We start from the raw sequence: 15,408 nt of genomic DNA, 5'->3' as shown, positions 1-15,408 counted from the left end.
AAGAGAAAAAAAAAAACAACCAAGCATTTGCATAATCCTGAACTTGTAAATTAAATTTCTTTTAATCTGAAGCTTTTCACTCATCAATTGTTACAAATGAAAGAACCAATGCTTTTCAAGGACTTTTTCGATGCCACAGACAGTAGAATTCCAAAATGTTTCCATTTCCCAACTAGTTCCCCTTATCTCATGCTTATATCTAATCACGTTTAGAACCAATCTGTGCCAAGCCCAGGTTTATTCTGAGGGCAGCTCTTGGCTGTACTTTATACAGGAACTGGGAAACTCGAATACGCCCACAGATCTTTAACCCATCACCTGGCTGAATGACAGACAAGAAAATGCATTTTGTAATCCACTTTCAAGCACTAAGACAACCTGATCAAGGGCAGCAGCAAGTATGATTTAAATAAACAGTGATACATATAGAGTTCTACTGTGCCATATAGAAGTAGGCTAAGCCTGAGTCGCAATTGCAAATAACATCTTTGTCAGGATTAATAAAGAAGCAAAAAAACCAGCAGAAACTCTCAAACATCTGAAGTGGCAGCTATATTTACTGAAAACAACAACAAAAAACCAATCGAGACTCAATGCTTTTTTTTTTTTTTAACCCTCACAAAGAGCATAAAATCTTCTCATTATTAAAGTTATATATATTAACATTGTTCTTCCTCGGGTCGTTGAAAAGGCAGAAATTTGACAGCAATCAAACACACTGGCAATATGGCAAAGGCTGTATCAAAAACAGAGGGAGACAAAGCGTAAAAACTCATCCCTGGGGAAAAACAGCAACAAAAACAGAACAACAGAAACCTCTCTGATTCCTGTTTCTGCAGCAAGTAAGAACAAGCCCTTTGGCATTTCTCTCACTTTCACTCAGATTCCACCCCAAATCACACCCATGAAATGGCTTCAGAAACTACCGAAAATGAACCCATGGAGGCATTGGCTCTGCAAATAAGCACACGTGGAAACACGGATTTCAGTGTTTCTGCATAATCAGAACGATAGCAAAATTCCACTTTTTAAGGTCAGTCTTGTTTTGATCATGAAACTTCTCAGTTCGTTTCCACTTATTTTCTCACACAGATGACTTGAGGAATTTTATTTCTCTCTCAGGGCAAATTATGTTCAGAGAGAAAGAAGAGCTCTAACAGCAAACGCCAATGACTGTCTTATAAATCATCTCTTTCTCTGATAGAAAGTCCTACATCCTTCCTGATCCACCCCCGCAGCTTATCCATGGATGTGGGAGAGGAAAAAAGACAAAAAGAGCCCACAGCATATGACTTATATGTTTACAGAAGTAGAGCCTAAAAAGCCCCTCTGTGTATTTGCCACTTGTATATATAAACCACCTAATAAAAGGCTGTACATACCAATTACCTTTTCTTTTCTTGTACATAATGTCAAGCAGTAAACAGCAATTAGCAGCTGCAGTGCTTTTCTATTCAGGACGTGTGTATTAACTGGTGACTCACCAAATAATTTGCAGCCCAGCATGCCAGTTATCTTCTCCTCCACAGAAAGAAATACTATTTTAAACAGAAAGTTAACCGCTACACAGGCACCAGAACAAGGTAAATATTGCTATTGAACCCCAACAGTGCAGAGGAAAGTGGGTGGGTTCAATAGCCTACTGCAAGCTTTTCAAAATACTCCAGTAGGAATGAATGATATGGGGGGAGGGAGGGGGAAAGAGTGGAGGCAGGCAAGAAAGAGTTATTACAAAGTCAACCCACAGTGCTACATGCCTTTTGTGGCATACAGACCTGCACTGCACGAACAATTTCAGTACAGGGTTTCAGCTAAGGGTTGTTTTATAATCCTCGGTAAGTACATCTGCAGCCTGACTCAGTGGTTTATTTCAAATGGTGACAGTAATCTATGGAACAGAGGCCAAAGGCAGCATGCAGCAGGCTCACAAAGAGCTTGAAGTTAGAACATGCACTACAAAGGTTATCTGTGAGGGAACAGCTCCCAAATCCTACTTCTCCAACACCTGCAGGAGTTGGGAGCCAGGGCCTCCTGCAAAGATGCCCCATGGTGCCTTTAGGAATGCTATGTCTTGTGTGTCTTGCTGAGGATCTTCCAGAATGCTTACTTTCTAATTCACAAAGCACGCTGCCAGTTCCTCCCCCAGATTACGTCCACCACGCAATGAGTTTGACATTACAGTTTTGGCCAAAATTCTGTTACATCCTATCTGATCAGATGCAATCAGAAAGCAATACAATCCAATTAAATTCCATGCAATTAAGTGCAATTGCTTGCTGTTCCTTATGTTGTCCCTTAGTGACTATTTACTGACAGTTTGGAAAATCTACAACTTAGTGTTTGAACACTGAACCACACATTTAAATTCTACTTTAATAGAAAACAATTAGAATTCATGATTAATAGATTTAAATGTTTTGTCAAAATAAGAAACCTAAAAAAACCCCAAGAAAACAACAACAGGAAATTAAAAAAAAAACTGCAATCATGTCATTTATTTACAAAACAAAACAAAAAAACAACAACAAAAAAACCCCAACAAACGGTGCGGGTCATGTTAAATCATTCAAAATCTCATAATTTGTTAGAAACTACAGAAGAGCAAGTCTTATTGAAAAACACTACTTTTTTGTTCTCTGAATAAGAAGGCCGAAATAAAGCTTGTCGAATCCTCTTCCAAACAGAGAATTAGGTTTCCTTCAGCATCATCTCAGTCATTCTTCAACAGCCACAGCAGTTATCTGAACCTGATCTTTGCAATGCAGGTTTAAGGATATTTTTTACAACAACTCAGGAGAGCCAATATACATCAAAAATGAAAATCTAGGAATGAAAATGAATTGGGGAATGCAAAAAGATATTCCATTTCTATTCCCATACTCTCATGGCACTACACTATCCCTGGTTCTGTTTAAGACACGCAGCTTCAACCTATCATTGTCACATCTACAAACAGTGATGCCTTTTACAGCCAACTGTTAAGTGAATTACTGCTCAGCTGCACAAAAAGGCAGTTATACCAGCCTTCTGCAGGCAAAACTTTGCATGTTTTTCACATATTTGGAGTGGCTAAAAGCCCAAGCTGAAGCCATCGTGCGTCAATTTGTAATTTTTTTAGACTGACAACGAATATGTACTTCTAAAAAGCACCAATTACAATGCCAACCCGCCACGTGAATAGTCTTGGTACATGCAGTAAATCTGACAAAACAGAGATGTCACATTTCTTGTGCACAAAACGTGTGGCTCATTTGCTCTTGATGGTATCTTCACACAGTGTGCTTTCCAAGGAAGTAAATACATGAAGCACAGAAACAATTACGGTACAATGAATGTCATAAGATAGTATAGAGAGCACAAGGTTTGGATTTGGTACAAACGCAGCACACAGCTGATCTCTGCAGGCACTGTAGAAGAAGACAGAAATGTATCAGCATAGCAAAAACATTCAAGGTAGTTCTGTCTGGACTGTTATAAATCCAGACATCCTGCCAAACTCCAAAACATCAGTTTGTCCATAAAGACGCTGCAGCTGAAAAGAAAATAAATAATAAAGACATATGGGAAGGCTTGAAAATGAAAAGTAGGGACATTTCTGGGAAGAAGGAACTTCAGTTCTTCTATTGAAACCAGTGAGACCACAGGCATTAAGAAAATAATTTATAAAAATATATAAAACATAATATATAATATAATATAAAATATAAAAATATGTATATAAAATCAAAATATATATCTCAGACTAACAGAGACCTGAATAAAAAGGATTAGTAGGAGCTCTTCCAGCTTCTACACTTGGAAACTTGTATTTTCGATAAAGTTGACTAAATATTTAACGAAGTTACCTACGAGGTCACCCCAAAAGTCTAATGGGAAGAAAAGGGATTTACTGTTTATCTCTGATCGACGCTGACTCACGTCCAACACTAACGGACTGCAGAGAAGCTAACACAAAAACAAAGGCCATCGCCCTCAGAAGTCACAGCTGAGCGCTCGCCTTTAGCCAGCCCGCTCCCGTCAGCTACACCCAGCAGCGCCCAGCACCCTGCCCAGCCATCGCCCCTCACCTCACACGACACCGCCATCTTGCCGGCCCCGCCCCCCGTCGCACCGCGCAGCCGCTCCGCGCATGCTCAGTTGGGCGCTGGTCGCGGCAGGCGGCATGGAGGAAGCGCTGAGGCGGGAGCTGGGCACCGCGGTGCTCCGCGCTACCGGGCACTCGGGAGGCGGTTGTATCAGCCAGGGCCAGAGCTATGAAACGGACGGCGGCCGGGTGTATGTGAAGAGCAACTCTAAGCCGGAGGTGGGGGGGGGGGGGTTGGGGGGGGGGTGCGTGTGGCGAGACTCTGGTTCGGCGCGGGGTTCTGTGAGGGCGGCCGCTCCTTGGAGGCGGGCTGGGATGGGCTGAGCCTCTTTGTGAGGGGGGAGGTGAGGTTGGCCGGCTGGCCTCAGACGGTAGCGGGTAGGCAGCTGGAGTCCAGGAACTGGCCTGCTGCTGAGCTTGGAGATCTGCTTGGTTTGGCAGCTTGTCCCCTGCTGCTGGTCTCTGATACAGGGCAGGAGCAGTGCTGCATCGCTGCAGCTGCACGTGCTGTGGAAGTATCCAGAGAGCTGTATTGAGTGAGGACATGCGTGTTAATTTGTGCTAACAACCACTCGTTTCCTTCAGTAGGGAGCTTTTCACAATCAATGATGCTCAGTTGTCCACGACTTTCTGCTTTGTTCTTTCAACATCCATTGCCAGCTGCTGTAGAAAGTAACCGTCTGCCTTTGACAGATGATAGAGCACAGCATTCGTATATGGTGTGCTTGTATAAAAAAATCAAGATTGGGTGGAATTTACTTTAAAGGTACTCTGTGCTTGTGGCAGCCAAGTGGACAGTTTCATTGGACTAACCAAAGAACTTCTATTTGCATTTAATAACAAAGAATCGTTTTTAAAGTTTGCTTGCACCTATAGATGGTTCTAAATTTGTTGATGCTCCCTGATTGTGTCAGGGAACCAAAGATTGATGCACTGTAGGTGGTAAGGAAGCAAAACACTGGCAGGCTGTGGTGCTCTGTGTGAGGCTGAAAAGGCTCTGAATTGAAACTTGCTGTTGGAGAGGGTCCAGAGGAGGGCCACTAGGATGATCAGGGGACTGGAGCACCTCCCCTATGAGGACAGGCTGAGAGAGCTGGGATTGTCCAGCCTGGAGAAAAGAAGGCTGTGGGATGAACTCATTGCAGCATTTCAATACCTAAAGGGAGCCTACAGAGGGGAGGGGAATCAACTCTTTGAAAGGGTTGATAACAGCAGGACAAGGGAAAATGTTCTTAAGTTGAGGGAGGGGAGATTGAGGTCGGACATCAGGGGAAAATTCTTTACCCAGAGTGGTGAGGTGCTGGAACAGCTGCCCAGAGAGGCTGTGGATGCTCCGTCCCTGGAGGTGTTCAAGGCCAGGTTGGATGGGGCCCTGGGCAGCCTGGTTTAGCATTAAACGTGGAGGTTGGTGGCCCTGCATGTGGCAGGGGGGTTGGAGATTCATGATCCTTGAGGTCCTTTCCAACCCTGGCCATTCTGTGAAACACATCCGTTCTACTGAGGCTTTTGTTCAGTGCGTTTTTAGGGATTCAGTGCAGTTAATTACGAGATAGGGCCATGGAAAAAGATCTGGAAAGGTTTTCTATTCAGTAATTGTTTTGTTTTGTTTTGTTTTGTTTTTTTTAATATAATAATTATTTTGCTCGTGTCTGTGGATTGCAAATGCTGATTAAAGCAAACTTTGCCAAGCAGTTGTAATGCAGTGCAGTGTATATATCAGCAGTTTCTTTAAAAAAAACAAAATCCTCTAGAAAACGCTGTTTTTTTTCCAACTATTAGAGTTAATTCTAACTATTAGAGTCATCATAACAGAGCTACTGTTATGATGATGTAGATAGAATTGCAGAGTTTACAGATTTCCTCCAAAGGCATTGTAGCAATATTTCATTCTTTTATCTTTCGGTTGTGGAATTTTAAGTCGATGTCTGTTGTAAACGGTCTTCTCACTGTATTCTGTGTGTTAGTAATGGGGCTTGTATTCTGTTCCTGTTTTATTCATTATATTTTATTGCTTTCATTTTTATTTTTATTGCTTTTACCCTCAGATTACCAATTTCCCGTGTGTCTTCTGCAACTCCGTGTAACTCTTCTAGAGCAGTATTTCTTCATGTGATTAGTGCCTCTGATGTCAGTGGAGAAACTCAAGAGAATACATGTTATTCAAAGTGAATTATAATTGCAGAAATGTATCTTCCTAGTCATTTGCTTCATGGTCAATTAATAAAATATCACTTACATTTTATATACATGAGTTATATTCTTTCTATTGTAAACAAAGTTGGTTTTGTGTTTATAGAGCATGGCAGAAATTAAGTCCCCTTAATGGAATCACATTATGAAGTGAAATCTAATTCTAAACCAGTTGTCAGATGAGGTTGTTTGGATCTATCTCTGTCTTGTACATGCATTAACCTACTTGTTCTTTGTTTGTATTTAGTGTTTACAGCCTTGATTGTTTTTATGAAATAATTTTCTCTACCTGTGACTGGTGTTAATAGAGATTAATGCTTTCCTTTAATATTTGACAGGCTAGAAGAATGTTTGAGGGAGAAATGGCCAGTTTAGAAGCCATCCTGAAAACAGAGACAATAAAAGTGCCTAAACCCATCAAAGTTATAGACCTGCCTGGGGTCACTACTCTGTTTGTGATGGAACATTTGGAAATGAGAGGCTTAAACAGGTAAAACACAGCAGTATCATTGCTTCTTTTGTCAGAAGTGTTGGCTGCCATGGCAATTAAATATCTTGTAAATATCTTTTTTCTTGGGGGGGGGGGGGGGGGTGTGAATTTTTTTTCAAGGTCAAGATACTTCTAGGAATTTATGTAGCAGAGAACTGTATGAAATACATAAAATACATCAGAATACTTCAGCTAGTAAGTCAGGTCATACATCAGTAAGTGTGTGTGTTGTTTAATTTTATAATACTTAATTATTTTTAAATGGTTGTTTTTTACAGTAAGGACTACAGTAAACTACTTATTTGGTCAGCTGTTTTACATGCTTGTATTTGATATAAGAACCAGTGTTTATTATTTCTTGTCATGAAAATGGAAAGCCACTTCCAAACATGATTGCATCCAGATTTCATTTTATTTTTTCAATAGTTCTCACGTTGATGTTGATGGCTTTAAGCCTTTGGCCCTTCTTTGTTGCAAATGCTTGAGTAACTTAAAAAGCGATGAGTATTTCCCTGCAGTTTCATTAGGAGATGGGCATAGCTGATTTCCTGTTTTAGTCTCAGAATTTCTGCAGCCAGCTTAGTTTCTAATTGGTTAAGACAACTCGGTGAGCTCCAACAGGAGGAGCAGAAATTCTGTTGTGTTTTTGCTGACTAAGAAGAAGGGTACATATGCATCCTCAACCAACAAATTTCAGGAGGTTGCTATGATATGTGTTAATGAGAAGAACATGGAGAAATGACCTTGCCTTACATGACTGCCTTTAGAACTAGGGAGAGATGTGAGAGGTGAGAGACAGGAGAAGTAGCACAGTGTCATTCACATGGGAGGCAATTGGCTGCGAGAATTGTTTGTAATTACAGCAGGACTTTCCTGAACTGTGTAAAGGGCAAACTGTTATTTAAGAATTAAAAAGAGAAGATACAATGAAGGCCATCATACTCTTTGGTCTCATAGGCCTTTTAGAGAGAAGACGACAGAATGAGTGACAGATAAAAAGAAGAGTCTGAGTTCTGTCATCTTTGCTAAGGATGCTTTTGTTTCTAGGCATTCATCAAAGCTTGGAACTCAACTGGCTGATCTCCACCTTCATAACCAGCAACTTGGAGAGAAGCTGAAGAAAGAAGAGAGCACAGTTGGTACAGTACACAGCTGTGAATGAGTTTAACCTAGTTAATAATTTATGAAACAGTTAAATTAGCTTCTGCTATTTCAGGATATATTTTCTTCTTCCACTAAAGATGGCCTAAGAATATTTGTGGAAGAAACACTCAGGCTCAGTGGGGATGGGTTTGTTGTTTTGCTTCTGTTTGTTCTATTTTGGACTTCTGTAAGCAAAATGATTATTCAGTTTGGACCCTTGAAATCCTGAACCGTGGCTTCTACAAGGACAGGATATCAGAGCAGATCTACTACCTCAAAATCTGGTGATGAATTTATATCGTGGTTAATTTACATTGAGCTCTAAAGTTAACTGACAGCAGCACCCATTGTAATGAGCAGTATATTAACATGCAATTTAAAAAAAAAATCTCAGTAGGAAAAGCTTTCTACCTTTCATTGTGTAGTTTTTAAGGTCCATTTGTAATTTAGATGCTTAGAATCTTGTCATTGGTATTGGATTTTTGTCTTTGGTTTGAAAGGTAAAGGGCAAGGGCAAATGGAAGTCCAGTTTGTGGATCAATTTGGCTTTCATACAGTTACCTGCTGTGGCTATCTTCCACAGGTAGGTTGCACTTCATGAGAGTGATAGAATTTTATTTTATTTTATTTTGCCCTGAACAAAGGGCCACAAATATTGTAATAGAAATTCATTTATCTCTGACGTTTTAAAAAGAAAAAGCGTTGTTTAGCCTGTGAAAGAAAGTTGTGCCTTGGACACCACTTACAGATGCATTAGACATTCATACCTTGTCTTTTTTTTTTGTATTTTATTGCTCAGTATTTTTCCCCTATTTTAACATTTTAAGATACTTTTTATTAAAATCGTAACATTTACTATTCGGGGTGTTCTCAGCATGAAGTTGTATATTCCTCCAAAGTTATATTTGAAAAAAGAAAAGCTGTCTATTGTGTGATGCAGAACCAACATCTGCAATCCTCTTCCTTCAGGTGAATGACTGGCAGACTGACTGGGTGACTTTCTTTGCCAGACAAAGAATCCAGCCCCAAATGGATATGATTGAAAAGAATTCAGGAGACAGGGAAGCAAGAGAACTTTGGGCACGACTTCAGGTAAAAGTTCTTTCAGTTGTTTAGATTTTCTTGTCATAAAACAGAGTTCCTCCTTGTTATGCCTCAGTGCTGTTGGTAAGACACTCAAAGACTCCAGCTTTTAGACATTGAAATGCCTTTTAGCCTGAGTTTCACTGGCTTTTGCAAGTCACCCTATACTCTAAAATGAATGTGTGCCAAATGCCATTTGGCCTTACTGTCTGGGAAATTCTAGATCAAGGTCACATTTCTCTTTCCCTCAAAAACATTTGTGATGAGGAATGTATACTTGGAGTGCTGTTCTGGATGCTCTTCTTTGTTTAAGATTTGTGTCTGATTAAGTGACTGCACTATGAGACGTTTGGGTGCTGTTTTGTGGAAATCTTTTCAAGATTGTCAGGAGTATCCTGAGCTTTCTAATAATGATAAAGTGAGTTTGCTTAATATTATTTTTTAAATCTGTTAAATGCAACGTAGCTGAATTTAGTTTTACATTTTGAAATTTTGAATGCTAAAAAAGCACATGAACAGTTCAGTGACTGGTTTTCATCTGCTTCCTTTTGAGTGAAAATAGAAATTCTTTTAATTAATCTGCATCTCTGTTGATGAGGTCCTCTGGTGTTCCAACTTAATTTTTTTTAAACTGATTTTTAAGAAAGTTGAATTCATGCTCAGCAACCTTTGCTTCTATGTGGATAAAACCCTATAATCACTCACAGATTTATTACTGATATGTCTTGCTTTTCTTCCCCTGCAGCTGAAGATACCCAGTTTGTTTTGTGATGTAGAAATTGTTCCTGCTCTCCTGCATGGAGATCTCTGGGGAGGAAATGTTGCAGAGGATGATTCTGGTCCAATTATCTTTGATCCAGCTTCCTTCTATGGCCATTCAGAGTATGAGCTTGCAATAGCTGGGATGTTTGGTGGTTTCAGCAGTTCTTTTTACTCTGCTTATCACAGTAAAATTCCCAAAGCTCCAGGGTTTGAAAAGCGTCTAAAGCTTTATCAGCTTTTTCACTACATGAACCATTGGAACCATTTTGGTTCAGGATACAGAGGGTCTTCTCTAAACATTATGAGAAATCTGGTGAAGTGACCTCTTGCTCAAGCAGGATGCTGCTTGTGTTGCCTGGATAAGTGTCACTTGGTGATGCAACTACAGGGATGGCAATGTTAAAGTAGCTGTTAGATCCTCGACCCCATTGCCCAGCTTAAGACCTAGAATCAATGAGTCCTTGTGAGTACCAGGTATGGCTTATTCATCCCTTTTTAGCTGTTTTAGTTGGAGAGGGAAATGAAGGAGCTTATTTGGTTGTATAAAAGATCCATTGATGTCAAGAAGGCATCGTGTGCTTGAGACTAGGCAAGTGAATAGACATCAAAGCACTCGAGTGTAAATTATTTGGAAGATTTCTTAGGGACCAGTTGCTCTTAAGAGTAGAGAAATGCCAGCGATTGCATTTGTACTCTAATGGAAAATATTAGTGGAGTGTTTGTGAAATGGAGATCTGCTTTTCTTAATTACTGAGCAGATGGCTAGAAAATTTGCTCCTTGTTTTTTGCTGTTCCTCCTGCCTGTTCCATGGTAGGCCTCTCAGATCCCTTCAAGTCTTAATTTCTGGTTAGGTGCATGGAAACAGTATTAACAAAATATTTGGACAGCCAACAAGACTATTGTGTAATTGAAACTGTAAAAAGAGATTTGGACTTGTTAATCATTTTGTTAATGCAATTTCATTGAATGGAGACTGCTTCTCGTTCTGTTGAAAAGCAGTGTGAAATTTGTATTTTTTTGATGCGTGTTTTGATGCCACATGACCTTTCTGTAGGCTGTTCTGTGCTTGCCAGCTGCCAGTTCCCCAGTTCCCACCTAGAGTAATTTTATTTTCACTGAAACTAGCTCTGTTTTCTGAGTTACACTTTTGTCTGATAGCAGTTTTTCTCAAGTAAGATGCTCTACTTGTGGACATCATGTGAAGAGGCACTCTCTCATTATCAGGAAGGTGCACTTCTTGATTGCTGTCATTGCCCACAGGGTAATGCTATCAAATTGTGGCATATTCCTCACATAAGTTATGTAGTTTAGCTTACAGGTGCCGTAAGTTAACTTATTTTTTTCAGTACCCACTAAGTGCACTTTTTAGCTCTTGGGATAAGAGACACGGAACCAAAAGAAGTTAAAATGTAACTTACAGAACAGCAACTCTTCATCACTGCCAGAAATGATTTAATGATAGCTTTGCAGATTAGCTGCTTGTTGCACTTTCAAGATAATACTAAAACTGTAATCCTGCTGTTGTTGGTATAGGCTGGTAATGAAATTGCAGTGCAGGAGTGCCAGGTTGGTGAGATAAATGCACGACTCCTAACATGAACTTTAAGTGTTTGGGAATTATTTGAATTAAAAATATTTTTCACTGGATATTGGAAGATGATTGAAAGTTTTCTAGTTGTTGGTTTTGCAGTTATTTGTAAGGATTGGAAGCAATTTTAGAGAAGCCAATCACTTGATATAACTTCGCATAGTTCTACCGCTGTACTCACTGGCTGTTGAACTTTTGCTGCAAAAAGTTGTAAAGCCTTGCTTGGTAGAATAGCTGTTCCTTTTGTCTTGTTTCATAATAAAAAGTTTTCCCTACTGCTTATCATTGTCTCTCTTTTCTGAATTAAAACATTACAGCTTGCTTTCATTCTTGGGGAATGCTAAGTCCCTAGTTTGTTGGACACGATGGTCAACGAAGGCAGCGATGGAAGCACGGCCATACATCTTAATTTGGAGTACCCTGTCACTGGAAAAAACATAAGTAATTGTTCCCATGCAGATAGGACCTCAACTGATACAAAGTTTTTCAGCTGTGTGTTTTGTCAGCTATGTGGATACTCTTGATGAACTGCACCCACTGTGCCCATGTTCTTACACCAATCCTGCAAACTTCGCGTTCCACAACAAAGCTGATTGAAGAATTGTTGTCAGTAGTCAGTCTGTTCAGATCTTTTCATAGCTCTTTTTCACATATCTTCCGAAAAAGGCAAAAGTTACTTAACAAAATTGCTGGGTTTGTGAATCTTCAACAAATCTTCAGCATCTTTTATGTTGCTAAAATATTTAAATACTTTTAACTTCTCACCTCCTAATCATAACAAAAGTGGATTTTCTGTAGCCATAGGCAGGAGTGATAAATGCTAAACCTTCAGAGATGACCTTTTCCCAAAATAGAACAAAAAATATTTTTGTGATTGAAGGAAAATTGCATTGTATGTAGGTTAGGCAAATGAAAACAATTCTGCTTAGAGTTTTAGTTTTCAGCATATTAGGGTTGGTTTTTGGTTTTTTTTTGTGTGTTTTTTTTTTGTGTTTTTTTTTTTTTTAAGCTGTTTTAAGTACCATTTTAAAATGACAGGGGTATGTAAAGAGGAATAGAAACAGAATGTAACAGAGAACTATAGCATGGATACCATGGGTCTGCATTCTCAACAACAGCAGTTCAACTAGATGAGGAAGAGGATGAGATATTTTCTGAAAGCAAGCTGCTGGTGAAACCTAAGGAAGAAACTGCTCCAGTTCCATAAGGTAATATTTTTTTTTACATATGAATATTACATAGTACCACTCTTAATTCTTGTCTTTGATCATTCTGTTCTGTTTTGTGTCCCAGTGTGCCTCTATTACTCTTTATCTCATAGTTTAAAGTTGGTGTGTCCTGCTTTTCCTTCCCAACTTGTTCTTCCTCTTAGCTTCTTCCATACATTCTGAATCTAGCAGATGTGTTTCCTTCTATCTATGCTCTCATTTAGTATTTCCTTGTTCTATATCATAGTTCTGCTGACTCTGCTTTCCTATGTGAACAAGGAAAAAAGATTAAAAAAAAAAAAAAAAGCAACAACACAAGCATTTTAAATGCAGTGTAAATGCAGTGTAGGGCCCTTGTGGAAACTCATTGAGATGTTACTGGACCTTTCTCAAGGTGGCTCACACTGCATGTGTAGCACACAGAGATTAAGGCATCTCAAGATGTTACTTTCAGTCCTTGTGAATGGCACTTATTTCAGTATTCACGCATCTTACTGTTGATTTTCAATACTTTGAATATCAGGTCTTCTGCATCTTTATCTTAAAACAAACAGCAACCAAAAACTTTGAAATGACCTCCATAAGAATTTCTTTAGTGAGGTGGGATTTAATTTGTGCCTAATTTCAATAACATCAGTTTCTAGGAAAGTTTAGGTTGGGTCATCTGGTTCAGCTTGGTTCTTAAGGCAGGCAGAATGATGAGGACAGGCCAAGCTACTCAAGTCTTTATCTGCTCTGATTATGAAGACTTCCAATTGTGGAGGCTGCACAACTGCCCTGGGCAAATCTGTTCCATGGCTTGACTGTCCTGATCAACATGCACCTGCTTTGAGCCTCTGTTTCTGCTGCATTACTTACAGTTCCTATGTGCCCTATTCTTCTTTGTCATTGCCATCTCTTTGGTTTTGTGTCCTCTCCCCTGCAGGTAGGAGTGTTCCTCTGTACTACTGTTTCTCTTCCTGCTTTTCATCTTTGCTATTGTTCCATAATTGATCTGGTGGTTTAACTCCCGTTGGACTGCTGTAGTAGAAAAATAAAACGTTTGGGAAGTGATACATAACTTGTTTTGTAGGCACTGTTTGTGCCAGAGTTTAAGGAGAAAGCGTCTGATAATTAAAGTACACCAGAAACTAAATAGCTGCTATTTAATTTCATCAAGGACTGGATTAAATCTCAAGAAATTAACTGAAATTTCCTGAGATAATTTATACTGACCTACAGCCTGTGCTATTATATTGAAGATAGGATCTGAACTATTAAAGGAGCTCTGAATTACTTGTCCTTGGATAGCTCTTAACTGAGCAACAGTGATGTCTGTCAAAAGAATGGAGGTTTTTCTATGGTGAAAAATCTTTTTTTGTTTTTGACTTGGACTGCTTTATGTATCTTCTTTTTTATTATTATTTTTTTCTTACAATTCTTCAAATGATTTTCTCCCGAAGGACAAAACCTATCTTTTTTCTTGGCATGCACTGGAATATCTGTTTTCTGTATATCCTGAGGTATCTGAAAACAGATGTTAGACATAATAATGAGCAAAACAAGAAGAAAAGAGAAGGGAAACACAACAATTGCAACCTGCAGTACAGCATAACGTGAGGACAAGTCTCAAACCAGGAAGCTGGAGCACTCGTGTGGGATTTGACTGTGCTGCTGAAGTGACCGTGTGTGGAGGTTGCAGTTGGGCACTGCTGGGTGTTCTTAAGCTCTTCCTTCAGGCACATCTGGGATGCTTATGAATTGTTTCATTTTGTGTTTGGAATTATGTTTGATGCTTCTTGTCTGGATGAACAGAAATGTTAAGAAACTAGAGCATTCACCTGCACATTTCTGGTTAACTACTGATCAAGAGTTGAAGCAAACAGAAGTCTGGCCTATCTCTTGGCTACTATGTAAGTGATGTGATAGATTTGGATTAACACAATCCTATTCCTGGTTTAAACAAAAACATTAGAATGCTGGAAGAAGTGTTTTAATAAAATATTGACATCTTTGCTGGAAACTGTAGAAGAGAAATCTATGGTATGCTAGACAGCAGAAAATTGAGCTTCAATAGTAACATTGTGGATTAAATCTATTATCTTTTTTTTAATTGTTCCTAACAGGTAAATGGAAGAATGGCATGTGATACATATTCCTTTGAAGTAAAAAAGGGTCCCTTGTTCATTGTCTGTTTTGTTGGAAAAACAAAAAACAAAAAAAACAAAAACAAAAAACAACCAAACAAACAACTTCACTCCTTTCCCCAGATGCTCAGCTGAGACTTCTGGTGTGATTCCCTGTTTTCAGCAGTTGGAGATCATAGCTGTAATGGTAGACTACTCTTTAGGGCTTCATATACCTGAAATTCAAATGGCTTTATATTTGTGCTGTCTGTGAATCAGTCATATGATCTAATGGCCTCAAAGCGTTTGAAATTCACAACCATGAATCGAGTTGCTTTCAGTGCATGTGCACTGGCTAACTGTGGTTTAATGTCCACACTGAGCTCCTAGGCTTTTAAGCTTTCTTTGGTCTCTGTGTAGTTGCTTGCCTCTGCAATCTGTGCCTGCTCTTAGGCACAGGTTCTCCATGAGAATGTGTGGACAAGCTACATCAGGCTCCTAGAGAAAGTGCTGACTTTACCTTTCCCCAACACCGCTTTCTGTAACTCTATTGATTTATTTTACAGCTAGTTTATCAGTGCTGTGGTTCCTTATAAAATATTACAGCTGGACTTCATAGAAGGATTGCCAGAACATCCACTTGTTACTTCAGGCATATAATGCAAAGGTCCAGCCAGGTTATGGAAGCTTGGATGTGAAACAGGAACTGCCAGATTGTGGTACGCTAGGACTCAGTCATAGCTATATGAATAGG

The 15,408-nt window shown here is 39.4% G+C and overlaps 1 protein-coding gene across 2 annotated transcripts; it reads left to right on the top strand.

Moving 5' to 3' along the window:
- Nucleotides 1–4,152: 4,152 nt before the first annotated feature.
- Nucleotides 4,153–11,623, top strand: LOC122168253 (fructosamine 3 kinase related protein). 2 transcript variants are annotated; one of them, XM_042833441.1, is made up of 6 exons: nt 4,153–4,303; nt 6,613–6,764; nt 7,812–7,903; nt 8,408–8,490; nt 8,877–8,999; nt 9,736–11,623. In XM_042833441.1, exons 1-6 carry the CDS (start codon nt 4,163–4,165, stop codon nt 10,072–10,074), a joined length of 930 nt encoding a protein of 309 aa, XP_042689375.1. In that variant the 5' UTR covers nt 4,153–4,162; the 3' UTR covers nt 10,075–11,623. The 2 variants fall into 2 exon arrangements, with proteins under 2 accessions (XP_042689375.1, XP_042689376.1); XM_042833442.1 differs by having other exon boundaries at nt 4,188–4,275.
- Nucleotides 11,624–15,408: the final 3,785 nt, after the last annotated feature.

Source organism: Centrocercus urophasianus, unplaced genomic scaffold, assembly GCF_019232065.1.
Source record: "Centrocercus urophasianus isolate 14NV4802_14NV808 unplaced genomic scaffold, USGS_Curo_1.0 seq_41, whole genome shotgun sequence".
Lineage (NCBI taxonomy): Eukaryota > Metazoa > Chordata > Aves > Galliformes > Phasianidae > Centrocercus > Centrocercus urophasianus.
Note: the sequence above shows the minus strand (reverse complement) of the source record. Positions and strands in the feature narration are given on the sequence as shown.